The 25,602-nt window shown below is 54.9% G+C and overlaps 1 protein-coding gene across 4 annotated transcripts; it reads left to right on the top strand.

Annotated features, from left to right (window-relative positions):
* Positions 1-18: 18 nt before the first annotated feature.
* Positions 19-25,602, top strand: HPS4 (HPS4 biogenesis of lysosomal organelles complex 3 subunit 2). Of its 4 annotated transcripts, none has more exons than XM_040250987.1 (15): positions 19-100; positions 1,444-1,968; positions 4,349-4,439; positions 6,131-6,274; positions 10,753-10,860; positions 11,199-11,315; positions 12,712-12,806; positions 13,616-13,688; positions 15,555-15,591; positions 16,229-16,325; positions 16,875-17,703; positions 21,814-21,946; positions 22,382-22,490; positions 23,407-23,417; positions 24,343-25,602. In XM_040250987.1, exons 2-15 carry the CDS (start codon positions 1,928-1,930, stop codon positions 24,489-24,491), a joined length of 2,034 nt encoding a protein of 677 aa, XP_040106921.1. In that variant the 5' UTR covers positions 19-100; positions 1,444-1,927; the 3' UTR covers positions 24,492-25,602. The 4 variants fall into 4 exon arrangements, with proteins under 4 accessions (XP_040106921.1, XP_040106920.1, XP_040106919.1 ...); XM_040250986.1 differs by having other exon boundaries at positions 23,404-23,417; XM_040250985.1 differs by lacking the exon at positions 23,407-23,417.

Below are 25,602 nucleotides of genomic sequence, written 5' to 3'. Positions count from 1 at the left end.
CGCTCGACCCTACGTCATCGGCGCGCGCCAGTCCTGCGGGAACTTCACCGGGGCGGTAGGCGCAGGTGGCGCGTGACCCCGGGACCGCTCTGCCGCGCGCGTAGGTACCGGGCGGGAGTTCTGGGGACCACCAGGTCCGGAAGCCCGATCGCCGACCCTGGGGCTGCCTGGCGACTCCGGCGGGTGGGCAGTGCCCGGCGGCGCAGGGACACCGAAGCGGGGGAGGGGGGGACCCAGGCAGAGAGCGCCTTCTGGGCGCGCCTGCGGTTAGCCATCGCTTCCCAGCCCATCGCGGTCGGTCGCACCCCTTTGCCTGCTCTGCAGACCCTGAGGCCATACATCACCGCCTCCCCTCCCCCCTCGCCCCCCACCAGGGACTTATGCGGCCGCATCCCAACAGTTGCCCTACCCTCGGACCATTACCGGCTCCTTCTGGACCTTTCAGATAAGCGAGTGGACCTTGGCAGAGGACGGCCCAGTCCTCTGGGAACAAGGGATGGGGGTTTCAGGATGCAGTCCTTGGCCCCTGGGGGCTTAGATACCGCCTCCATAGGCATCCGAATATGCTTCTCAGATGCCATGAGTATGACCCTAGTGAGGCCCACCCCAAGATAGCAAGAGCTGAGAAAAGACTGGTTTTACAGGCCACCAAAGACTCAGTAGTGTCCTCTCTAGGGACTTCTACCAAAGGAGCTTAAAAAAAAAAAAAAAAAAAAACTCCCTTATGTTCCCAGGAGGATGGCAGATGGTGAACAAGCATTTGAAACCATGTCCCTGGGGACACTGAGCTTTGAGAAAGTGGCGGTTGGTAATACAGATTTGAAGTGACCAAGGGATCAGACCTTGTTTTGTTTTCTTGGAGAGTGTGGAGTTTACTTGAAGACCAGTTTCAGCTTGGTGGAAGGATAAATTTAATACTGACCTGTCTCTGGAGGGAGGAAGCCAGAGACAGTCAAGATAGTTACTGAAGGAGAGTACAAGAGAGGATTAAAGTGATGCCCTCATCCTTTCTGAGTTTGAAATTTCATGAGTTTTCTCTCCTCTTGTGGGAGTTTGAACGTCACTTGTTAAATTCTCAGTCTTCTGGAAACACGCCCAGCTCTGGGATTCTACATGTTTTAGACTACTTTGGGGGCTGTCGCGGTGACAGTTCCTTAATCTGAGTTCCATTATTACTACAGCAGCTGTTTCATTTGTATCGCTGTGCTCGACACCCAGAGCTTTTTCACACCGGTTATTTAATTTTATCTTACGTGTGACATAACTTTTACAAGTTAACTGTGGGACTTACTCTGAGGTTTTGCTCCCCTCTCTTTTGGATCTTGAAACACGCTTTTCAACTTTCTGGAAAGCTCTTTTGAAGCATACCATTTGCTTAGCTCTGCTGGGTCACATGCTCACTCATGGGATTCTGAAATAATCTATGCCTTGTGTTTATTTTAGGGCCAAGGGACTGATCTTTGAACGGGAAGCTTCAAACTTTAAAAAAGAAGCCTTCAGACTGGCTTTGAAGAAGACAAGCTAGACACTGCTTCAGGGCACGGCCTTCAGAATGCATCTCGCCTGTCCAGGGGCGTCCCTGGTGAGGAGCTCTTTGAAGGGTTCGTTCCGCAGAGGGCCAGAGAGCTGATGCTCATGGAACCAGATTGGTGGATTTGACTTTCTGGAACAATTGTCTTGCTTTATTTTATTCTATCTGAGAGGCTGGAGGTACTGATGGGACTGAAGGGCCTCCGGGGAAGGGAAGCAGCACTTTCATGCTAAATGAAAACTAGAAAAGTGACTGCTGGCGACTGAAGACACCTAAACGCCCCACATCCGGATTCAGCAGACTGGGGACCCGGAGGAAATTGCCACTGCTGGGGAGAATAAAGCCAGACTGGAAAAGAAAACCCAAATGAAGAGAATGAGGGCCCTCGGAGAGTAAATGGCGGCCTCTACCTCCACAGAGAGCAAGTTGGCCTCCTGGTGAGTAGCAGGGCCTGCGGGGGTTTAGTTCCTGCCAGGCTGCTGGACAGATGTTTTGGGTGAACTGAAAATCCCCAACTGGATTGTCTAAATTTAATTAAGCGGGCGGGAACCATTTTCCTCAGAGCCACTAATCAAGGGCCATTTCTCTCTGAAGCTGATGTGTTGTGACCGCTCAAGCCTCTTGCAGGGTCTAGTGCTGCTGGTAGATTGCAGAAAGGATAGCTGTGGCTGGATTCTGCAGCTGGGCCGTGACAGTACCACAGGCGATCGAGTCCTCACTTTTGAGAGACAAGCAGAGGTGGCCATGTGGAATTTCCCCACGAGGAGAAGTTCGGCCAGACTGGCTCTTGAGGGGTATTACACAACACCTGCCTGAAACTTTTCTTAACCCTAAATGGGTTAAGCCTGTCTGAATTTGGTTCAGTGAATGTTAAATCGAGGAGAGGAAAGTGAGAGGCGTGGTTTCAAAAGAATGAGCAGAGTTTATGACGTTTATATGTGTGCAGTTCAAAATGACACTCAAGTGTTCTTTGTGGGCCTGTCAAGAGTCGGGGCACTTTCATCCAGGGAACATGAGGAAAAGGTGGAATGGAGCCCAGCAGTGGGGTTGCATTCGTTCATCATGTATTTATCTACCTACAAGCTTCCAGTTCACTGACATATAATTGACGTTCAGCACTGTAACTCACATAATCATGAAAAGATTACAGTCAGTTTAGTGAGCATCCATCATCTCACACAGATACAAAATAAAAGGAAAAGTTTTTTCCTTGTAATGAGAACTCGGGATTTACTCTGTTTAACAACTTTCATGTATAACACACGGCAGTGTTCATTACATTTATCATACTGTACATTACACCAGGCCTTTGCTGGTGGCTCAGCAGTAAAGAATCCTCCTGCCAATGCAGGGGCCGCGTAAGATGTGCAGGATCTGTCCCTGGGCTGGGAAGACCCCCTGGAGGAAGAAATGGCAGCCCACTCCAGTACTCTTGCCTGGAGAATCCCATGGACAGGGGAGCCTGGCAGGCTACAATCCACGGGGTCGCAAAGAGTCGGAGACGGCGCCAGCGAGTAAACAACAGCAACAACACGTTACAACCCTGGCAGTACTTATAACTGGAAGGTTGTACCTTTTGACTACCTTCATCCGATCCCCACTTCCCCCACCCCCTGCCTCTGATAACCACAAATGCCATCTTTTTCTATGACATTTTGTCTGCAGCATAACTGACGGATAACATTGTACCCAACACAGTGATGTGCTGTTTCTGTACGTTACATTACAAGAGGCTCACCACCCGGCAATGGGGTTTCTGAGCTGCGCCCGAGGCATTTTTGATCTGCTCTTGCCCTGAAGCCGGTGGCACATTGAGATCTAGAACTCGGGCAACCGGAATGTGCTGGAAACAGTTACTGCTTGTCACGGGGAGGATAAAGTGGGGGCCAGGGAGGGCAACAGGGGGAGGGTGTAGATTGGGGAGAAGAGTGCAGTCACTGCTCTGGCCTGACGGGCATGCTTTCAGAGACAGAGGCTGAACCCAGGGCTAGCCTGGGGAGTTTGCCTTGTGGTCTTAAGGAGATAATTATAGTCATACCGCAGAGGAGACCCCGAGTCTTTAGGGAAGAGCAGAGGGTTGTGGGAATTGAGAGCTTCCTCTGCAGAGAGGAAATGAGAAGTTTGATGAGGGGTCCTGTCAAAGGAGGGAATGAGGCTTTTAGTTTTTGTCTTGTAATTTTTTTGGCTGAGCCAGGTGGCATGCAGGATCTTAACTTCCTCAGCCAGGGGTTGAAGCTGCGCCCCCTGCAGTGGAATTACGGCGTCTTCACCAGCGGACCACCGCAGAGAGGGGTGCGGTGCCCCCACTTTGCCATTACAGACGTGCTCTCCTGCCTGGAGACTGCACATTCCTTGTGTGCCTTTGCTCGCCGTGGCCCCAGGGTTGGCGAATGCAGCGCACGCCACAAGCCCTCGTGCCCAGCAGTTGTGAGGGCAGCTAAGACATCCCTAACTTACTTCGTTATCAGCATCTTAGAAGACACGTTACCAAACTGCGTGGGTATGGAGTTAAGGCGCAGTGTCTCAAATAAGAGGCGTCATCGTGGGCGCACTGTCTTTCCTTAGCTGCTCGCTGTGTTTTGGGGCAGAGGGTCGGACAGCTGGATGGAGGCGTGTTTTCAGCTTGAGTCGGCCGCACTTAACAAAATGGTCTTATCTCTTTGTAGCTCTCAGCTTCCTTCTCCTCTGGGGCCCCCAGAAGGCTTTTCAGATACCAAGGCATGAGTCCCTCTTGGGCTGGGCCACCGGAAGCTGCGTGTTACAAGGCCCTGCTCACGGGATGGAAGGGAACACGGCTCCTTTCTCTTCTCTTGGCAGGTGGAACTATTTTTTCCTCTATGATGGTTCCCAGGTGAAGGGAGAAGGAGATCCAACCCGAGCTGGCATCTGTTACTTTTATCCCCCTCAGGTAAGCCACTCGGCTCACTCGGTGGGGACCCCATGACCTTTCAAAGGGTTTATATCTTGACAGTTTTCTTCGCATAATCCAGGCATTTGCCACTTCTACTCTCTCATTCTTTCTTGATTATGATTATGATTTTGGCTATGCGGGGTCTTTCTGCTGCACACAGGCTTTCTCTGGTTGCACCAGTGGCGGCTGCCCTCTGGCTGTGGCGCACAGGCTACTCCTTTCGGTGGCTTCTCTTGTTGCGGAGCGTGGCTCTAGAGCGTGGGCTTCAGTACCTGTGGCCCGTGGGCTTAGTTGCTCCGAGGTATGTGGACTCGTCCCAGGCCAGGGATCGAACCCACATCCCCTGCACTGGCAGGCAGATTCGTAACCCCTGGACCGCCAGGGAAGCCCTGCTCCCTTACTCGTAGCTGTATTCTTTGTTGCTGTTCTGATGTTGAAATGCCCCAGCCAGCGGCCCAGTACTTCTGCCTTCTCTACCTCTCTGTTACTGTCACGATTTTCTGTCTGCTCCATTGGAAAAAAAAGAAAAAAACTTTTCTCCGAACATATACCAGAGTAAAGAGGAGTGAGTCATCAGCCCTTGTGCCCGACTTCAACAAAGATCACCACCTGACTAGCCTGTTATGAGCTAGCCTAACTCCTCCCTACTCTTGTTTTTCCCCCTGGAGTATTTGAAGCAGATCCTAGACGTGGTGTCATCTCACCAGCATCAGGGAACACCTCTAACTGGAAAGGGTATATTTGGGTAACATCCCGCTGGGCGAAAGTTGCCATTGGTGACAATAATACCATCCTATATAGTCTGTGTTCCCATTTCGCCTTTATTATCTGAGATGTCGCTCAGCCCTTCCTTCCCTCTCCCTTTCTCTCTCCCTTCCTTTTCTCCTAATTAGCATCCAAACAAGATCCACGAGCCCTGTGCGGCTGTGTTTCAAGTCCCTCTTATCGTATGACGCTGCTCACCCACCCCCCCATCCTCTCCCCCCTGTGCCACTGAATTACTGAAGACAGCGGGTCCCTGATTCAGGGGAGCGTCAGCACGTGTCCCACTCGGACTGGGCTGGTCCCTTCCTCACAATGGGGCCATTCGGTGCTTCCTGCCCAGAGCCTTTCCTGTAAGCTAAAGGATCTAGAGCCTTGACTGAGTCCAGGTTCAGCCCTTTGAGGCACCAGTGCTCCATTCTCCGTGGCATCACGTGCTATCTCCCCCGGGGGTTTACTTAGCGTGAAGGTGGGTCGGGAGGCCCGTGTGTTTGCTCACATGATTGTGCTCTGACTTGCAGAGCGGGGATTAGCCTGCACCACTCCGGTCTCCACGGGGATCTGAATGGGGATATGTGTGCAGGCCTGTAATCCCGGGAACAGGAACGCCGTTCCTGGGCCATCATCTCCTGCATTCACTGTGGGCGTTCTGTGACACCCCGGGCAAGGTTCAGCCAACTTGGCCTCAAAAGGGCCAGTGCTTTAGGCTTTGTAAGCCACGCAAGGTCTCTGTCACATGTTCTTCCTTGTTATTTTGACAACCCTTACAAAACTGTAAAAGCCATCCTGGGCTCACAGATTATAGAGAGAAACAGGCAGCAGAGCCGATCTGGCCTCGGGGCTGCAGTCTGCCAACCCCGACTCTGAGGAACGACTTGGGAGTTCAGGACCTTCAGCCTCATGTCTGGACTGGCTCCTCTCCCCAGACCCCGCTGGACCACCAGGAGCTGCTGTGTGGACAGATCGCTGGGGCCGTCCACTGCGTTTCCCACATTTCCGGCTCTCCTCCCGCCCTTGTCCGCCTTCGGAAACTGAAGTTCGCTGTAAAGGTTGACGGTGATTACCTCTGGGTGAGTTTGCCAGGCTGAACCAGTGCCGGCGGGGTCGCCTCTACCAAGAGGTGCTTGTCTTGCTGAGAGGTGTCGTGACAGCAGGGTTTACAAGGTAACCCTTGCCGTGGCTCCTGAGCCTGCTGCCTCGTCCCCTGCCTCTGTGTCATCCACGATGCCCGCGTCCCGCTCTGCGGGTGCCATCGGAGCTGAGTGCTCTCCCAAACGTCACTATCACAGCCTGCATTGCACAAGGCGGCGTTCGCCTTGCTTTTGAAAGACTTCAGTCGTCCTGTGGACGTTCTTTTTGCTCTGTGATGCAAACTGAGTTTTTAATCTCCATCTTTTCTTGTTTCTCCTCTATTCCTCCCTGTACTTTCCACACTTACTGGGGAAGGGAGCTCGAAACTTGAAGACACTGGTGCATGTCGGTTAGGTCTCCAAGGACCATTAAGGGAAAAAAAACAAAACAAACCCACTTACAGCTCGTAGTACCCTTTACTCTCAAGTCCCTTTGTCTCCTGCCTACTCTTATTTTAAATTTATTCCTGAGGGAAACGGATGCTTACATGTGAGGAAGTATCTTCGCCTTTATAGGTATTATTTCCAATGTTTTATTGTGAAAATTTCCTAACATAACAAACGGTTGAAAGAACTGTATGGTGAATACCCACATACCTCTGAGATTCTACAGTGAACCCTTCATTGTCATTGCTTTATCACATACTATCTATTCATTCCTTTATCCTCTATTTTAATGCTTTCTGAAGTTGCACATATGAGTATATACCTTACCGCCTGGCCCCAAATATGCCATTGTGCTGCACGTTAACTAGAGTTCAATATGTGTTTGTGGTTCTTCTGCTCTTTTTTGAGGTAAAATTCATTTACGTGCGATGAAATAGACAAATCTTGAGTGTATGTGGTGCGTTTGGATAAATGGTGCACCTGTGTAACACAAATCCCTATCAAGATGCAGAATATGTTAGCATCACGCCAGGAAGTTCCCTTATGTCCTTAATTCCATCCCCTCCCCCCGCATCCCAGGTAACACTGTTTGGAGTGTTCCCACCAAAGAAGAATTCTGCCTGTTCTAGGGTGTCATGTAAGTGGAATAATACTCACATCATTCCTCTGTACTGGGTCCTGTCCTGCTGCTTAACTGGGATTCATCCACGTTGTTGCACAGCCCCACGGTGCATTCCTGTTTATCACTGAGCAGTATTCCACAGTCTAAATGTACTGGTCTGCTTACTCATTCCTTTTTCTGGATACAGGAACTTTGTCCAGTTTGGGGCACTTAAGATTAATAAGGGTCTAGAGAAATGAGTATCGAAACTACAACGAGGTATCACCTCACACCAGTCAGAACAGCCATCATCAAAAGTCTACCGATAATAAATGCTAGAGTGGGCGTGGAGAAAAGGGAAGCCTCCTGCACTGTCGGTGGGACGGAAATTGGTGCAGCCACTGTGGGAAACGGCTTCCCAGGTGGCGCTAGTGGTAAAGAACCCGCCTGCCAGCGCAAGAGATGGAAGAGATGTGGTTTGATCCCTGGGTTGGGCACATCCCTGGGAGGAGGGTATGGCAATATTCTTGCCTGGAGAACTCCATGCACAGAGGAGTCTGGTGGGCTGCGGTCCATAGGGCTGCAAAGAGTCAGACGCGAATGAAGCGACTTGGCACGCACGCACTGGGTAAGAGCACAGAGGCTCCTCAGAAACCCGAAAACAGAGCTACCAAATGGTCCAGCAGTCCTACTCTTGGGCACATATCCATACAAAACTCTAATTAAGAAACATACTTGACTTCCCTGGTGGTCCGGGGGCTAAGACTCCACACTCCCAATGTGGGGGGCCTGGGTTCGATCCCTGGTCAGGGAACTAGATCCCACAGGCTGCAGCTAGAGATTTCACACGCCACAGCAAAGACTGGAGATCCCACGTGCCACAACTAAGGCCCGGTGCAGCCAAATAAATATGGGAGGAAAGAAAGCCACATGCACCACCGTTCAGGGCAGCACTATTTACAGCAGCCAAGACACGGAGAACGTCCATGGACAGGTGAATGGGTAAAGAGGGTGCGGCCCGTTGCATACAGCGGCCCACTGCTCAGCCGTAAAAAAGAAGGGACTCATGCCGTTTGCAGCAACATGGATCAAACTAGAGATTAGCATACTAAGTGAAGGAAGTCAGAAACGAAAGTTGGAAAGACAAATAACACGTGATATCACTTATACGTGGCCTCTAAAATATGACACAAACAGCTACAAACAGAAAAAGTCTCACAGCTACAGGGAGCAGACTTGTGGTTGCCAAGGGAGAGGAGGTTAGGGGAGGGGAGTCCTGGGAGTTTGCGAGTAGCAGGGGCAAACACATAGGATGGATAAACAAGGCCCTGCTGTATAGTAAAGGGGAACTAGACTCCATGTCCTGCGATAAACCATAATGGAAAACAGTCTGAAAAAGAATATATGTGGCTTCCCAGGTAGCGCTCGTGGTAAAGAACCTGCTTGCCAACGCACGAGACATTTGTTTGATCCCCGGTTGGGAAGACCCCCTGAAGGAGGGCATGGCAACCCACTCCACTATTCTTGCCTGGAGAATCCCATGAACAGAGGAGCCCGGCAGGCTACAGTCCATAGGGTCACAAAGAGTCGGACATGAATGAAGCGACTTAGCGCAGACATATGTATCCCTGAATCACTTTGCTGTATGGCAGGAATTAACAACATTGCAAATAAACGAAAAGAGTAAGGCTCTAAAAACATTGCTGTACAAGTCTTTCTGTGGACATACATTTCCCTTTCTCATGGGTAAATACATAGGCGTGAAGTTGCTAGGTCTTAACGGTAGGTGTGTGTTGATTTTATAAGAAACCACCAGACGTTTGCCCAAAGCGGTTGCACTGTCTTGCGTTCCCACTGACAGTCTATGAGAAGGCCAGGTACTTCACACCCTCATCAGCGGGCATGTCAGTCTGTTTATTCACAATTTTAGCCACTGAGCTGGATGTGAAGTGGCATCTCAATCGGTGTTAATTTGCACTTCCCCCGTGACTAGTCACAGCAGGGCTTCTTCATGTGCTTCGTGGACATTTGGGTATCTTCCTTTGAGATAATTTCCCCCAGTCTCTGGGTGTGCTTAAGTTTCTTAGTAATGTCTTTTGATGAGGCGTTTTTTGGTTTTAATGAAGTCTATCAGTTTTATCTTTTACAGTTATTGCTTTCTGTATCCTGTCTAAAACCACTGCCTACCCATTAGAGAAGACATTCTCCAATTCTGGGGGGCGGCGGTTGGGGGGAGCACGTTTCATAGTGCTAGCTTTTAAATTTAGGTCTGTAATCCACCTTGGATAAATCCTTGTGAATAGTATGAGCAGAGGTCAAAGGGCCTTTTCTCCTTATGGATGTCCCATTGTTCTAGCACCGCTGTTGAAAAACTTGCCTTTTCCTATTTGCTTCCTGGGGCTCCTTTGTTGGAGCTCAGATGACCGTTTAAGTGCGGCTCTGCTTCTGGGCGTGCTGTTCTTGCCCACTGGGCTTTCTGAAGATTCTGTACACGTACTGCTCTGTCTTGATGTCTGCAGCTTTAGAATAAGTCTTGAAATCAGCTGGGGGAAGTCCTCCAAACTTACTCTTCTCTGAGACAGCGTTTGCTCTTTTCAGTCCTTTGTATTTCTGTTGCAGAATCAGTTTGTCAGTCTCTGAAGGAAAGTTGGTGAGATTATTAGGATTTCTTTCAATCTGTAGAATAACTGGGGGAGAAGTAAGCACTTAACTGGGCGCCAGACTGTAGACGGCACTTGAGTGGCGCTTACATTCAGAGAGCATTTGTTTGTTCACCTGTTTTTGTTCATAGTTGGTTTGTTGAAGTTTCTGATGGTTCCCTTAGGAGAGATTCCTCCAGGTAGAATTAGTGAGTCAAAGAAGATGAAGTGTTTTTCAAGCTCCATAAACAGGGGGCCAGATTACTTCCTAACTGAGCAAGTGTCTATCGTTTGTGGAACGGAACACCGCCGTCGCTCCGCCCTGGCGTGACGATGCACTGGGTGCGGGTTATGGAAGGGCCCCATCCAGCTGGAGAAGGGATGGCCACTCCTAACCGTCTGGATCCCATGTTTGCTGTGAAACCCAAATGAAACATCCAGTGTCCAGATCACCGTGGTGACCATACGGGGGTTCAGGAGAGAGGTCACGGTTGGCTGCAGTGATGAGAGCAGGCCTGGGGAGCTGGAATCTGTGTGTGTTGGGGGGGGGCTGAGGGGGTGGGGATGCCCAGGCAGATGAGCAGGAAGCAGGGATGATGATTCCAGCTCAGGTGGCAGGAGTGGGTTCAAAACCCACCCGTTTCCTGTGGAGCGCTGCATGGCTGGGGGAGGGTGTGGGGCTGCACACAGAGGATGGATCTCCAGGGGCCCGTGGAGTCTGGCTTAGTGAACCTTGGGTACCAGGACTTCAGGCTTGGCATCCGAGAACAGGAGAACGCTGTCCTCTGCAGGTGCTGGGCTGTGCCGTGGAGCTCCCCGACGTCAGCTGCAGGCAGCTTCTGCACCGGCTCATTGGCTTCTTTCATTTTCACAACGGGCCCATGTCTCTGGCCTGCAAGGTACGAGGAGGGCAGCGGGGAGGCTCACGTGGAACCTCTTTAGCAAAAGTGACACTGCCAGGGCACATCCGGGCATCGGGAACCCTTTACACAAACACGACCTGTCAGCCACAGGGTCATGGGCCCCCGGAACCCCTCCCGGACGCCTTTCTTCCCTGGGGGCCTGGGGCCCATTCATCCACCTTCTGTCCTCTCCTTGCCTGGGGGTGTGGGCAGTTCAGAAGATGCCCTCCCTGCCAGCCGGGTCCGCGTGAGGGACAGTTCTGCGGGGGGCTGGAGTCCCCGCTGGAGCGCGTGTCTCGGGATCGTGGGTGCTGACGCCGGCTGTTCTGTTTCAGAGCCGCCCGCGGGAAGAACTGCACACCGAGTGGGACACGCTCATCGAGTACATCCTGGGGAACACGGGCGGCCTGCACAAGATCTTCAGCTGCCTCTGGCACCTGGACCGAACCAAGGTAACCGGCTCGGCACCCCTGCCCGCTGCATGTGTGGATGGGAACTGGGCTTCTGGACGCGAGTGCTTCCCCTTTGATGAGCTGTCCCTCCGTCCCCATGGCTGTTAAGAATTTAGGTTCCAGGCAGCGCTTGCCAGCCGCGTGGGCTAGGACCAGTCAGGTCACCTGTCTCAGCCTCGTTCTCCTTACCCATGGAGCGGTGTGACACCCACCTCCCAGGACTGTTCTGGGGCTGAAACTGGGACAGTTACGTAAAGGACAGATGCTCAGGAAAGAGTGTTATTCCTTTGTTAATGCCCAGACGTGCTGAATTCAGTAATCTGAAGGCCCTCTTCTCAGCGTTATCATTAGTTATTCTCAGCATCCAGAAAGGCCCAGGGCGGCCACTGTCTGGGACAGCAGGGCTGGGCAGGGTCTGTCCCTGAGCTGTCGCCTCAGCACATGGTGACGGGAGGCCACCTGCACTGCTGCGGGCTGGTGGCCTTTGGCCTTGGCAGACGTCACATCCTCACCATCACAGCGGGGGGCGGTGTGAGCGGTGCTATGAGGAGCCCTGCTCGTGCCCCGAGCATCTTGGGAGTGGGACCTTCCACCATGCGTGGCCTGGGTCTCTGCGGGTGGGGACCGTGTCCCTGTCCCTGGGGTGTGGCACTGGCTCGATGCTAGAAACAGGGACGGGTTTTCCCGCTCCTGTTTGGAGGGCTTCTTGGAAGTTGGCCCAGAGCGTTCCGAGTGGCTGTGAAGGAACTAACCGCCCACGGTAAGGGTTCCAGCCTGGCTCCTTAACACTCAGTGCTGGCTGCTCCCGGGTACCGCAGGCTCCGGCTGCCAGGCAGGAACCCGGAGGAGGCTGGTGGCCACTGCTGGCCCTTCGTGAGCAGGTTCAGATCCTCTGCCTGTCCCTTTAGGGACTTTTTTATAAGGACCGAGGACCGAGACGTGCTTCCCCGTGTGAAAGACTGTGATGCTTCCATTTCCCTTCTGGCTGAGTTAGGGGACTGGGTCAGACAGTAAGCCACCTGCCACAGGGCCTTGGGCTGCAGAGGAGAGTGGGTTCACCTGACCTGAATCTGAGGGGCGGGCTCTCCCCTGCGGCTGCCTCCTGGTCTCCGCGCCACCGATCAGGACCTCCTTGGTGATGTGGACGGTTGCCTGTGAAGAGCCATATGCCCAGTTCTCTCTGCCTCCCGGCTTCAGGGAGGCCCCCGGTCCCAAGCAGCTGGCGTTTTGTGGTGGCAGCTGTGCAGGATGGCAGAGGCGTGACGTGACCAGTGTGCGGCACGCCCTCCGTCCGGGCTCGGGCTCCCAGTGCTGCATTTGCCCTCCGCAGCCCCCTGCCCGTCCCCTCCTGCCCACGGGGGCGTGCCAACTGGGGCTTGCCTCTCGCCCCACACAGGTGGAGCCCCTGCTCCTGCTCAAGGCGGCCCTCATCCTGCAGACCTGCCAGCGCGCGCCCCACATGCTCGCCGGCTGCATCCTCTACGCGGGACTGTGAGTAGTACCCCCGTCCCTTCTCCCTCATCCCCACCCCCCGCTGCAGCCCTGACCACCCGGCCACCTCCTGATTGGGGCTGGGGAGCCGAGAGCTCTGTGTGTGGCCAGTTTCAGCCGGTCTTCTTTGGCAACTCGAGGGTAGTTTAGATTCGATTGAGGGGCCGTGCCTGTCCCTAGGGAATTGGAAGCTGTTGTGTCCAGAGAAGAGGTAGGAGTGAACAAGGCAGCTTTGCAGAGATCCATGTAGCTCTCAGCTGGGCCATGCCTGCGGAGTGGTCGGTCTCCGGGCCCCACCACCATCAGGAGAGGGGTATGAGGCCCATGGCACGCCCCCTGCTGCCCAGGGCCCCAGTGTACCAGCCGTGGCTCCTGCTTGGGCTCCCGCAGCTGTGTGGTTGGGTCTGCCTCGGGCTAGCCTCACAGAGGTCTCACTGCACCTCTTCGCCTGGCTGGAGGGCCTCTTAGAGAGCCTGGGAGCCCTCCATGCCTCCTCCGGGCCTCAAGGAGGCTTGGCCATCCAGGTCAGAGGCAGGGGAGCTGGTGCTCTGTGTCCAGTGCTATGATCCTGGAGGGATGTGCCCTGGAGAAGCCCTCCTGGCACCTTAGAAATATTCTTAGTACAAGTCGGTCCAAGCATTTCGACATTTAAAACTGATGGGGAACAGCCAGAGGGCCCCTGTGAGTGCCTCCCCAGGTGACACTCCCACCAGCTGTGTCCCCCAGATCCGAGCTGCTGCGGGTGCTGGGACTGTCTTGATGCCAGGTCCTGACTCTGTTTCTTCTCTGCTGTTCTGGTTCCTGTCCAGGATCGTCAGCACCCAGCTCCCGCCCTCCGTCACGGCCAAGGTCCTGCTTCATCGCGTGGCACGTCAGGACCAGGTATCAAACCCCTCTCCCCGCGCACCCTGCCCCCGGCGGGGAGTCTCCCCCAGCGAGTCTGTCTTTGTGTCGGGCGAGGCTGATCACCAGCACTGGATGGGGCAGGGGGGCAGGGGGCTGCCATGTGCTTCTTAGGACCCCCGTCCATCCGTGTGGTCCCCCTCAAGCGAGGTCCTGGCAAAGCTGGAAGAAAATGTTTCCTCCTGCGTGGTCGGCTTGGATGGTTGGTTTTTCTTCCATCCAGGTGGAACTGTGAGAATATGACTTCCCGCAGGGTGGGCTTTATGTCAAAGCAATGTTGGATTTTTTTCAGAGAGAGACTGTAAAAGACGGCTTAGGACGACAGTGGCTTTTAAAATACTTCTATCTTATATTTGCCTAATTGTTTTCATAATGAAGGAAAAGTCATAACGTGCTCATTGAGAAGAAAACTGCCCACAGCTGGGCCACATAGAGATAATCACCTCTAGCGTTTGGCACATATCCTTGGAGCTCTTTTCTCTTTTGTTTTGCAAGTTGATTCTTAGTGTGTGAAACTGGTTTTAAATCTGTCAGAAGGCTAGCTTTTTGCACTTGCTATGTCAGCAGACATTTAAAAACGCACGTGGGGCTCTATTCCGGCTCCTTCTCACTGTGGTGCAGGCGGCGTGAGAACACCCCTCCTGGTGAACTGTCTGATAAGGAGAGGGCCGAAGGGGTCTTTTCCTTTTTCCCCCTTGTTCAGCTCCGAGAATCAATACTAAGGAAGTCATCCGACTGCTGGAAAAGGTTTATACTCAAAACTCTTGTCACAATAAGATTTATGAAAGTGAAAAATCAGATTATCACTTAGACATCTAAGGTAGGAGCTGCCTGCCATGTTTTCTTGGCCTGCTTTACTGCCACGGCTGCAGCTTGAGTAGCTGGACGGAGACCTACAGCCGCAGTGCCCAAAACACTGACTGGCCTGCCCTTTCCAGACAGGTTGCTGATGGTGGTCTCAAGTCAGGGAGTGCTGAATTCTCCTGCACCACGGTGAACTTCCTATGACTTTAGTCAGCCGTTAAAAATGGCCGAAGGTGCTCTCATGACAGAAACTGTGAGTCCCTCTTTTGAGCAGAGAAATAGAACTTTATGTAATGTGTGCTCAAAGTATTTTAAAAATGCACGGACTTTACAGGAAAATGTGCCTCGTGTTCACAGGATTGGCTTGTGGAAGAGGGGATTCTGTGTGATTTTTTTGAAAAGAATTTTTGTCTGGAGTTAGCTTCTGTGAAGGAAACCACATCCTTTCAGAGGAGGGCAAGTCATTTTGGCTAGAAGAGCAGTTTTTGGTTTTCCTCTTGCTTTGCTGGGTCCTTTCGGTGGAGACGGCCGGAAAGCTCTTTTGAGGAGATTCCCCGGGTTTCCCGCCTTGGTTGTAAACGCAGAGGCCAGCCGGCCTCGCCTCGGTTTTAGGCTGAGGCCTTCGCTGTGAGGGTCACAGGCCCCTCACGCTGCTGTCACAATGGGGCCTGTGTGGACTTCAGCCAGGGCTGCGGGAGACGTGGCCGTATTCCGGAAGATGACTTCCCTGCAGGTCTGGAAGCACAGGAACACTCGCTGTCCTTCCCCAAGAGGAAGAATGAGAGATCGGAAAGGGGGGACGCCGGTATGCGCCTGGGTGGCGTGGCCGCCTTAGCCGCCTTAGCCGGCGTGACCCCAGCCCGGGCGGGGAGCAGGCAGCCTGGGGGGATTTGTTCCATCCGCGTTGCTGTGGGCGAGCGGCTGGGCCCAGCACCCGGGCCTCGGCCACGTTTCAGGGACAGATGGCAGCATGCGGTCCCGATGGGCAGGTCAGGGAGAGCACGCGGTGCCCCGCACCGACGCCTGTCTGTTTATTTTCAGAGGAAACCTACGGGAGGGGACGCCCTGCAGGAATGTGGTGAGTAGACGGGTGTCCTGCCACGTTTTGGAAACGGCCTGTAAGCAGCCTGGCCCTATCCAAGTCACGTGGAAGGCGGAGCAGTCCCAAACAGTTATCCTGTCGGCTCGTGAGATCAGGGAAATATTAACGCTGCAAGGGCAAAGTTACTCTCAAAATCCCAGTTGTAAAGCCTCTGATTTTAGGCACAGCTTTTAAATCCTCCCTCTCAGCTCCTCCTTAACCCTCAGCACCATGAGGCTGCTCAGATGAGTTCCAGAAGGTGACAATGGGGAGAGCGTGACGGCAGGGCCACTGCCAGGAAGACCTTTGGCAGCAGAGGGGGGTTTAGTTTGAAGCCTAAGTTCGGGCAGACCCCTTTGGTCAGTTAGAAGTGCTTTTGATCCAGGTTCTGTCTTAAGTGCCGGTCAGTTTTCTTCCACCAAACGTCACTCTGGGAGCAGAGTGGCCCACATGGGCTTTCCCTTGCTGACGGCAGAAACTGTAGCTGCAGCTTTGTGGCTTCTGTTCTGGGGAACGGAGCCCAGAGCTGCTTGCTGGGCTGGCCTGCGGGCTGGAGGCATCATGCCAAAAACGCTTCCTACCCCCTCTTCTCTGGCCCAGAGAGGGCCCTGACCACATTGCTCTGCACTTCTAGGAGCGGCACTCCCTCCCAACGTTCAGATCACGCCTGTTTTCCTGACTGAAGAGGAAGCCGCCAGTCTCCGCGAGTTCCCCTGGGAGCCCCCAGCCAGGTAAGGGGGCTCAAAAGAGGCTGCTCTGAACCCACATGTCGGGCAGTCCCTCCCAGGGGCTCATCCAGAAGCCCCGTGCATCCCATCCTCTCACGATTCCCTCTTCTCCACGCTCTGCCCTGGCAGGGGGTGGGGGTGAGGGATGGACAGTTGGACCTTCAGCAGAGATGAGGGGCATCTGGCAGAGTGAGACAAGCGTAAGTTTCAGATCTGAGATCCGTGGCTTACCTGCTGTGTGACCGTGGGCAAGTCCATTCCCTGCCCGAGCCTCAGTTTTTCCATCTGTAAAATGGATCCAGTAATGCCTACGTCTTGGGTTCATCGTGAAAGGTGAAAACAGCATTCGTGCAGCGCCTATATAGGACCTGACTCGCAATTAAGCCCCAGACCTGGGTGCCTCTGATCCAGGGGGCTCTGCCACTTCCAGCAGTGACCCTGGTGTTACTGTGTGGCAGCACATGTCACCAGTGCCTGTTATTTGTAAGGGAGCTGCTTTAGTCCCCCAGGCAGGGCCTTGACCACACTCAGTCGTCTGCCCTTCCTCACCAGCACTCCGGTGCCTCCAGCCAGACTCCAGGAGCCTTCAGCCGCTCCGAAAGAAAACGCCCCCGGACACATGGGATCCAAGGCTCAGACCTCAACGACCACACCTGAACCCCCGTCTCCTGATGCCGCCTGGGCAGATGGCAGCAGGGAGAACGGACACTGGCCCGGCCCTGACCTGAAGATCACGCTGCCCGCGATGCAGCACCGCACTGCTGCGGGCAGGGGTTCGGGTTTATTCAGGGGGAATGAGGACCTGGACTTGTGTGAAATCCACATCCCAGAGGTTCAGGAAACAGAAGCATCCCCGGGCCATCCTGCTGCAGATGGCGGGGGTTCTGGTTGTGAGGAATCTGTCCACAACCCCAGCAGTCCCGGAGCCAAGCTGCACGGGGCCCTGCCCCTGGGCCGCCTCCCTGCTTCCGCTCCTGAGGTGGTCCCCCAGAACGGAGCCCTCGAGCAGCCCGCAGACCTTCCTGGCAGTGGCGGCCAAGCCCCCGTCCCCAGGGAAGACCACGTCCCCGGCAGGACGAGCAGGCCTGGGCGGGCACCTTGCTTGGTTTTGAGGCAGAGGGGCACTGAACTGCCCCCGGAGGAACATGGTGGAGAGCAGCGCCGCAGTGGGGCTCCCGAGGGCTGCTTGACCCCCGGCCCGGACTCCACAGACCCCTCAGACAAAGGCCCCTCTGCAGACAGAACCGCGTCCACGGTGAGCCCGGCCTCCTGCGAGGGGCTCGTGCGGATGAACCTCTACACGCACAGCGTCAAGGGCCTGGTGCTGTCGCTGCTGGCCGAGGAGCCGCTGCTGGGGGACCGTGCGGCCGTGGAGGAGGTGGTGAGTGTGCAGCGGGGTGGGGGGCTGGGGCGGGGTCGGGCTCAGCCGTCAGCTGCACGGCCCAGTACAAACGCCCTTGTTTATATGGTGGGGTGCAGGGAGTGCCCACCTCCCTGTTTGTGGGCGGTGAGCGTCCAGTGCCAAGCACAGAGCCAAGTGCAGAGGCAGCCACCAGGGCTGCCCTCTCCAGCGTCCCCACTTTCTCGGGGTCTCTGGTTCGTAGTGACCTGGGAGGGTGCTGGGCACTGACCACACATGGCCTCGCCCCCGCCCGGCAGCCCTCACATCTCTGTGTGGCCGGAGTCTGCACGTGTTACCACCTGGGGTGGGTTTCTCCACGAGCCCCAATTCCCGTCCATCTGAAGCTCCTTCCTAGGAGCCTGGGCCCTCTGAAATGCTGACTGGCTCCAGAAGGCACCACTCAAACCCATGCAGCTCTCCCCCCACGCCTAGAGGCTCACTGACCTCTGGGCTGGGGTCCATGCTGGATGCAGTTGCCATAGTAACAGCCCTGCTTTAGTTGCCAGGGAAGCAGCGGAGGTAAGAGCAGCTGGTTGAGACTGCTGCAGGGCGAACGGCGTCCTGGGGCCTGCCGTGTTTCTGTTCTTCAATCTATATTGTGCTAAGCTCATCTTATTAGCACGCAGGGCCCATGACCCTTTGTAAAGGAGCGGGTCCCCCTTGGAGTGCAGTGGAGGAGGGAAGGCGGGTCCCCGCACGGAGCCCTCCCGCACCTGCCTGGCCCCTCTCCCCTTTCCCCAGGCCCCAGGTCACCCTCTCCACCTCCATCTCCCTGGCTCTGACCGACATCCCCCCCCGCCCCCCGCCTCATTGTAACAGCTCGGGGACCAGGGGTGCAGTTCCGCACATCCATCCTCCCCCTCCCCCCACACCTCGGTCTCATGGTCTGTTTGGCTTAGCGCCCAGCTCAGATGAGGCCCCCCAAGATAGAAAGAAGAACCACCACAGGCTGCTCAGAGAGAAGGAGGTAAATTAGGGTTCATGCTACATTTGCTTTATGTAAATAATTTACATCTGCTACTTCTACCAAGCCTTGAACAGCGCTGGGGCCCAGCACGGTGACGCCCATCTCGCCCTGAAGTAGCGATGGAGACCTAGCTAACACACGGGGCGGGTCCACACCTCTTGCTTGTTTCCCGGCCCCCACCCCGACCCCTCTGTCCCCCGTGGGCCTGACCATGGCCCGGCAGGTGGGAAGGTGAAGGACTGAAGGCCTGCCTTCCATGGCCCTTTATATGTGGACATGGCACTTGGTCTGTCTCGGCCCATCCTGGTGTCAGGACAATGACTTCCCTGGGCTTTCATGGACAGGATGGTTTGGGGTCTGGGAGGAGAGAGAACACAGCTTTACAGAAAAGGAGAACCAGTCTTTCCTAAAAAGAGAAGGGTGTAACAGACTTTGATCAGCTTGCTGGTTTGAGAGGGGAATCGGTTGATCAGACCTGGAGGCCGTCTCCTTTATAACTGGCAGAGAGCTTTCACTGCCTTTTGGTCCTGACCTGCACACAAAACAGTTGACCTGATTTCCCCCCGGACTCTGCTGCTGTCAGAAAAGCTCGGCCCCCCCCCCCCCCACCCCCCCAGCCGGGTGCACGACACTCAGACGTGAGCATGAGCACAGTCCCCCCGGGTAGGACTCGTCGCCACGGCTCCGTGTCGTTTCGCCATCACATCTTTGCGTGGACCAGCTGCCACCGTTTCTGCTTGCTGAGGGTGGGTCAGGGCCCTGGGTGACCGGGGTGAGTGGGGAGCAGCCAGGGAGAGGTCCCCCCTGGTTCAGAGGGAGCAGAGTCGGCTCCTCCCACCAGGGGGCAGCAGAGAGCCACCGACAGTTTCCTGCTCAGAACCCTGAGATCATCTCAGTGACTTTCAGCCACAGTGATGGGATCAATTATTCATTGCTACAGCAGGATGGGGAACTGTGAGCGTAGAGCAGACGAGGCCCGAGGTTAGTGTGTTGGCAGAAAATACGAAAAACCTTCCTCTCCCCTGAAACTCGTGCTTCTGAGTACATGGGTGTCCCTGCAGCGACTCTTCCGCATGTTTGGCTGTGCACTGACAGTGAGCCACTAACTTAGCTGTGGACTAAAAGGCAGGGGGTCCCGGCACAGCCTCAGCTCCGTGTGCTCTAGTGTGTTGTGCAGGTCATGTATGTGGCAGCGTGTCTTGGGGTTGGCAAACTCTAATGTGAAGGGATACACAGCAGATGTTTTCTGCTTTGTACAGCTCTTCCCCTCTGCTGTTATAATACAAAAACAACCATGAACAGTATGTAAACTGGGGCTGTGTTCCAGCAAACTGTTATGGACACAAAAATTGGAACTTCATATGATTTCACATCACAATATTATTATTTTGACTCTTTTTTCTAACCATATAAAAATATAAAAACCAGTCCTAGTTGTCAGGCTATAAAAATGGTCCACGGGCCATGTTTGCCAACCCCTGGTGTCTGCCTGTCCTCCTGGACACTGCCTGTCATTCACACCTGTGACTGAGTCACAGCCTGCAGCTGACGGTGCCTAGTTCCCGCTCACAGTCCAGTCACCAAGTGGCTGTGGACCGGGCACCTCCTGGGAGCCAGGCTGTCTGCTGGGCCCTGGGGATGCCGCGTAAACCTTGTAGCCAGACCTAATGCCTGAGTTTCATTTCTACAACATGGGCCAGAAATGCTAATTTAAGTCCAGGGTGCTTCCCAAGATGACGCCTGAGCTTTCTGACATTCACCTCAGAACATTCTCTCTGCATCACTGAGCCTTTTTATTGCACATAGTGTTTTGCACAGCTGTTGTGAAATAAGTCAGCCCACAGACACATCTTGTCAGTCCAGGGACGGGTGCTCGTGGAAGAGAGAGCGCTTCTTCAAGGACGATGATTTTCATATTCTTGACTTCAGGAAAACGCCTCCCTCCAGGGAGCACTTTAGAATGGACAGAGTGTCCATATGTTATTTGACTTCCGCCAGTCAGCAGTGATATTCCTGTTTTACAGATGAAAAGAACAAGGTGCAAAAACCTCTGTAACTGGCCCTGGTGGTCTGGCTAGGAAGAGGCTGAGACACGGGCTCGTTCACATGGGCACTAGCCACTGTCTCCTTGTGACTTCAGTAGCCCCCGGGGCGGCCCCATGGGGCCCTATTTCAGGTCCATCGGGTGTGACATCCCCGCTTGATGGGCCCCAGAGCTCAGCCGTTGGTCATTGGAAAATGTCGTTGTGGGAAAACAGATTGAAGAGGGAAGTTCATGCTATATCGTTAGGTCGCAAAACTAGCGTCAGTCGTTGCTTACAGTCTGACGCCCATCTTTAGCTTATAAACAACGACTCATACGAAAGGGGACAGTCCTGTGTTCCCATGGCACCTGCACGTGACATCCCCCCCAGAGGCGATGGAACAAAGAGGTGCCTGGGCCTCAGCCCTGCACGGCCTTCTTCACCCGGGTCCTCCCCTGGGCCAGTGAGCGGAGAGCCGCCGGCCCACGCCCCTAGCTCCTCTGGGGTTCCCGGGAGGGAGGGGGCCGCGCTGCACACGCGGATGACGTCATGACGTCTCAGTCTGACTGAGACGCGCCGGTCAACCGGCGCGGGCGGCAGCGTGGTGAGGAGGGGGCGGGCCGCCTGCCAGCAGCTCTGCCTGGATGCTGAGGTTCTGGGCTGTTCTTCTTAGCTTGTTTTCCTTTTTACCCCTTCTTTTACTTTTTGGCTTCCCTCTATGTTCTCATTTTTCTACAAGTTTGAAAAGGTCTCTCTGTGGTGGCTCAGACAGTAAAGAATTTGCCTGCAATGTTGTAAACCGGGGTTCGATCCCTGGGTCGGGAAGATCCCCTGGAGAAGGGAATGGCAACCCACTCCGGTATTCCTGCCTGGAGAATTCCATGGACAGAGGAGCCTGGTGGGCTACAGTCCACGAGGTCGCAAAGAGTCAGACAGGACTGAGCGATGAACGCTTTGAAGAGGTTTAGGACCTCAGGGCAGAAGTCGGGACCTCTCCAAACACGGGTCCTAGCCCCCGTGGCGCTAAGTCGGGCGGCCCGGCGGCTCTCCTCGGGTGGCCTGCTGAGTGGCGGCGGCCTGTCCCCTCCCACCCCGCAGTACCACGGCAGCCTGGCGTCCCTCAACGGGCTGGAGGTGCACCTGAGCGAGACACTGCCCCGGGACCAAGCGGCCCCCGCGGTCAGAACCTACAGCTTCGCACACTACGACCGTGTCCAGAACGTGCTAGCAGGTAAGGGCCGCCTCCAGGAAGTGGGTGAGGGGTCAGCACCCGGGCCCAGCTCCCTGGCTGGGCGGGAGGTACCCTGTGGTCAGGATGCTCTTTCTCTCTCGGAGCCCAGCTCCCACTGGGTTTAACTACTCTCGGCAAACTCTTCCCAGCTGGTCTCTTTCTGGCCCTTTCTCCAGCATTTTGAGAGAAGCACCCGCGTCCAGACTGATGGGGTTGCCTCCCGACTTGGACACGCGTGTGCCGAGACAAGTGTTGACCACCATCAGGGGTGGTGGGAGGGCCCAGCACCTCGGCCTCTGTCCCACTGCCTCTGGGCACCCACGCTCCTGCCTGGGGGGGCCTCATTTCATCCCAGCTTTTGGTGGTTCTGGGTTTGGGTGTACTGGGGGGCGGCACTCTGCCATGCATGACGACTTCCGTGTCCTCTTCCGGAAGCCAACCTGCCGCAGGTGACCACAGCGCAGGACCGCCGCTTCCTCCAGGCTGTCAGCCTGATGCATTCCGACTTCGCGCGGCTGCCCACGCTGTACGAGGTGACTGTCAGGTGAGTGTCCCCAGGCCGCTCCCAGCCCAGCACTCGGGGTCCCTGGCAGAGCCTCACTCACAACTGGATGAAGAGCAGTGCGAGGACTGGCCCGGGCCTTCCTGACCCGCCCTGCGGGCTGCTGTCATCCACCCTCAGGCTTCCCCGAGTCCTGTACATGCTGGGTCCTTTCTGGGGCTCGGGCTGCTCCAGACACTGAGGGACAGCAGGGAGGCGACCCAAGGCCCTCCCCGTCTTGGTGTTTCCATCAGTCACTGGGGGCGGAGGAGGGGCTGTCGTCTGTCTTCCAACTGGATAGATGCAGCGTGCTCCTGACCACAACATCCAGATGTCCCCACCTCAAAGGTCTCCCAAGGGCAGCGTGTCCTCCCCACACCAGCATGTGCCCCCGGATGCTCACAGTCAGCAGCATGGTGTATCACACCCCGGGTTTTCTTGGCGTTAGTTGGGTTTTTTTTGCACATAAGAGGTGCTGCTGCTCAGTCCCTCAGTCGCGTCTGACTCTTGCGACCCCGTGGTCTGTAGCCACCAGGCTCCTCTGTCCATGGGATTCTCCAGGTAGGAATACTGGAGTGGGTCGCCATTCCCTTCTCCAGGGGATCTTCCCAATACAGGGATCGAACCCCTCATCTCTTGCATTGGCAGGCAAGGATTCTTTACCACTGAACCACTGGGGTAGCCCATATAAAAAACATGATCAGTATTTTTTATTATTTTACTGGTCTTTCTTCTTAAAAAAAAAAAAAAAACTGGAGCACATGCACTTGCTGTTTTTTAAGTTCCTTTTTCACTTTGTTGCGTCTCTTGAACACCTTCAGGCCAGCAGATCTAGACCTGTTAATTAGTGGCATTTACAGTCTTTAACCAACTAAACTCTACTTTTTCTCTCTACATGCTTCTCTTATGAAACCAGTAGCAGAAAAGAAGGCAAGTTAGAGGATCAGAAGGGGAGTGCTTGCTGTGTGTGTGGTGTGTGTGTGTACTGTACTCTGGAGTGGGTTGGTCGGGTACATTCTTTGTAACCTCATTTCACAGACAAGGAAACTGAGACACAAGTATGCAGTAGGGTGAATGAGTCGCCCCAGATCAGAGGCCGAGTCAGGATTTGCGCCCAGGTGTCTCGTCTCCGCGGCGTGCGCCCCGCCACGCACGCTTGTGGTTGGGGCGTGTGTGTGTGTGTGTGTGTGTGTGTGTGTGTGTGTGTGTGTGTGTGCAGTGTAGTTGAGAGGCGGGCTGTGGGGCGTGGGCTCTGGGCCTGGCTGACCAGGTTCTAATGTCTGTCAGCTGCCACACAGGAATGTGGGCGTTTCTGCTGCCCAGCGCTGTCTCCAGCCAATATTTCTGTGTATCTCTCCACAATAAATGTGCCTCCTCTGGCTTTAAGTCAGAGCTGCCCACGCTGGCAACCCAGACCCACCCCCCACCTGTGGACCTGCAGCGTCTCACCTTCCTCGGAGCTGAGACTTTTCATGGTGGGATACGTAGCTCATCTGAGTAACAGTAATGGAAACAACAGCCTCCATTTCTGAACCATCCCACCACGGGCTGAGCGATTTGTATCCATTCCTAACTCATTTACTCCCTGAAGTCTCAGTGAGGGAATTGACTGCTGTCATCTATTCTTCTGATGAGAAAGCTGAGACTCCCACAGCCAGAAGTCTCAGGGCTGGGGTGAGCACCCAGGTTGCGTGGGACCTCCAGACCCGTGCTCGGAACCCTGAGGCACCCCTTCTCTGTGGCCACAGTGACTGGGCCCATGCTTGTCCTGCTGGGCCAGAGACCTCGCGGGGTCTCTGGGGTCTGAGGTCTGCATGGTGCCGGACTGTGGTCTCCTCTCTCTGCCCACTACCAGGAACGCTTCCACGGCTGTATACGCCTGCTGCAACCCTGTTCAGGAAACCTACTTCCAGCAGCTGGCCACAGCGGCGCGGAGCTCTGGCTTCCCGAACCCGCAGGACGGTGTCTTCGGCCTCCCAGGCAAAGCCAAACAGAAGCTGCTGAAGCATGGAGTGAACCTGCTCTGAACCGTGGGTCGCTCCTGACCCTCGCGGTGCCTCTCAAATCAAACCCCAGCAAAGGAAGTGCCGTCTTGTTAAGTGGAAAGCCCCTCTATTTTACTTTCCCTGGAATAGTCCTCTTTGGGGACTGCAGTTTTTGAGTGTTACTCCTTCTGTGGATCAGGGCTGGAGGGGGTCGTTCCTCAGGTTGGCAGACCTAGAGCTTGTGGTAAGAACTTGACAGCGTGGGTGGTGTGGGGGCCAGGGTGGGGCCACGGCTCTTTCCACCCCAGGGGCTCAGGTCAGTGACTCCCCCATTACACGGAGGCCGGGGCGCCCGACGTTTCCTGGGGCTGCTCCACCCCAGCCTTGACTCGTATACAGAGACTGAGGCTGGTGTTCCTTCTAGAACGCCGTTGTCCCTGGTCTAGAGTGCATGTCCCTCGCTGTCTGCAGGGGGTGGGTCTGAGGTGACTGCACAGCCAGGAGACGGATCTGTCTGTCTGCAAGCACACCGTGCGCCCACTTCTCAGGCTGTCTTCACCACGGTCCTCCTGGGGGATGGGTGCACAGGAAGCGGTCGGGGATGCTGAGACTGCCTTGTCTGGATCTTCTGGATCACCCACGGTGGGGAAGGGGCGATCTCAATGACACAAAAGGAGCCTGGGGCGCCGGGACCCGGAGGTGGGTGATGACTGGCCAGGCCGGCCCCTTGGCTGGAAGTGGGTGGTGCTGCTGGTTGCTTCGAGTGAGGGTCCCAAACAGGAGTTTCTAAAAGGTCTTAGAGCAGAAGCAGAGCTGCTTTTCAGGGAGGGGGATGCTGCGTGAGAGGAGACAGCATTCTGCTCTGGCTGTTGCCAGGCCGGGGTAGGACTTAGAACATCAGTTCGGTGACGTTATGGTCCAACGTTCTGTGATGATACGATGCAAGTCACAGAATGAAAATATTTACCAAAATCCTAACCAGATCTTTACCAGAAGCACCTAAGGCTCCATGTGAAAATTGCAGTGTAACTTCATGCCAGTGAGCCAATATTTCCTGTTTATGACATGGGGTCTTTTTCTTGAAACAAGTTGTTAAGGGCTAAAAATAAAGTAGCCAAAAATGCTACTGA

This window comes from Oryx dammah, unplaced genomic scaffold (assembly GCF_014754425.2).
Source record: "Oryx dammah isolate SB20612 unplaced genomic scaffold, SCBI_Odam_1.1 HiC_scaffold_12, whole genome shotgun sequence".
Classification (NCBI taxonomy): domain Eukaryota; kingdom Metazoa; phylum Chordata; class Mammalia; order Artiodactyla; family Bovidae; genus Oryx; species Oryx dammah.
This window is presented reverse-complemented; position numbering and strand designations above follow the sequence as displayed.

Bases quoted from the DNA above. Each gene is read 5' to 3' on its own strand.
- HPS4 (XM_040250985.1), top strand. From the start codon at position 1,928: ATGGCGGCCTCTACCTCCACAGAGAGCAAGTTGGCCTCCTG. The intron at 12,807-13,615 runs GTGAGTAGTACC...GTTCCTGTCCAG, and splicing joins TGCATCCTCTACGCGGGACT to GATCGTCAGCACCCAGCTCC. The intron at 17,704-21,813 runs GTGAGTGTGCAG...CCCACCCCGCAG, and splicing joins GTGCGGCCGTGGAGGAGGTG to TACCACGGCAGCCTGGCGTC.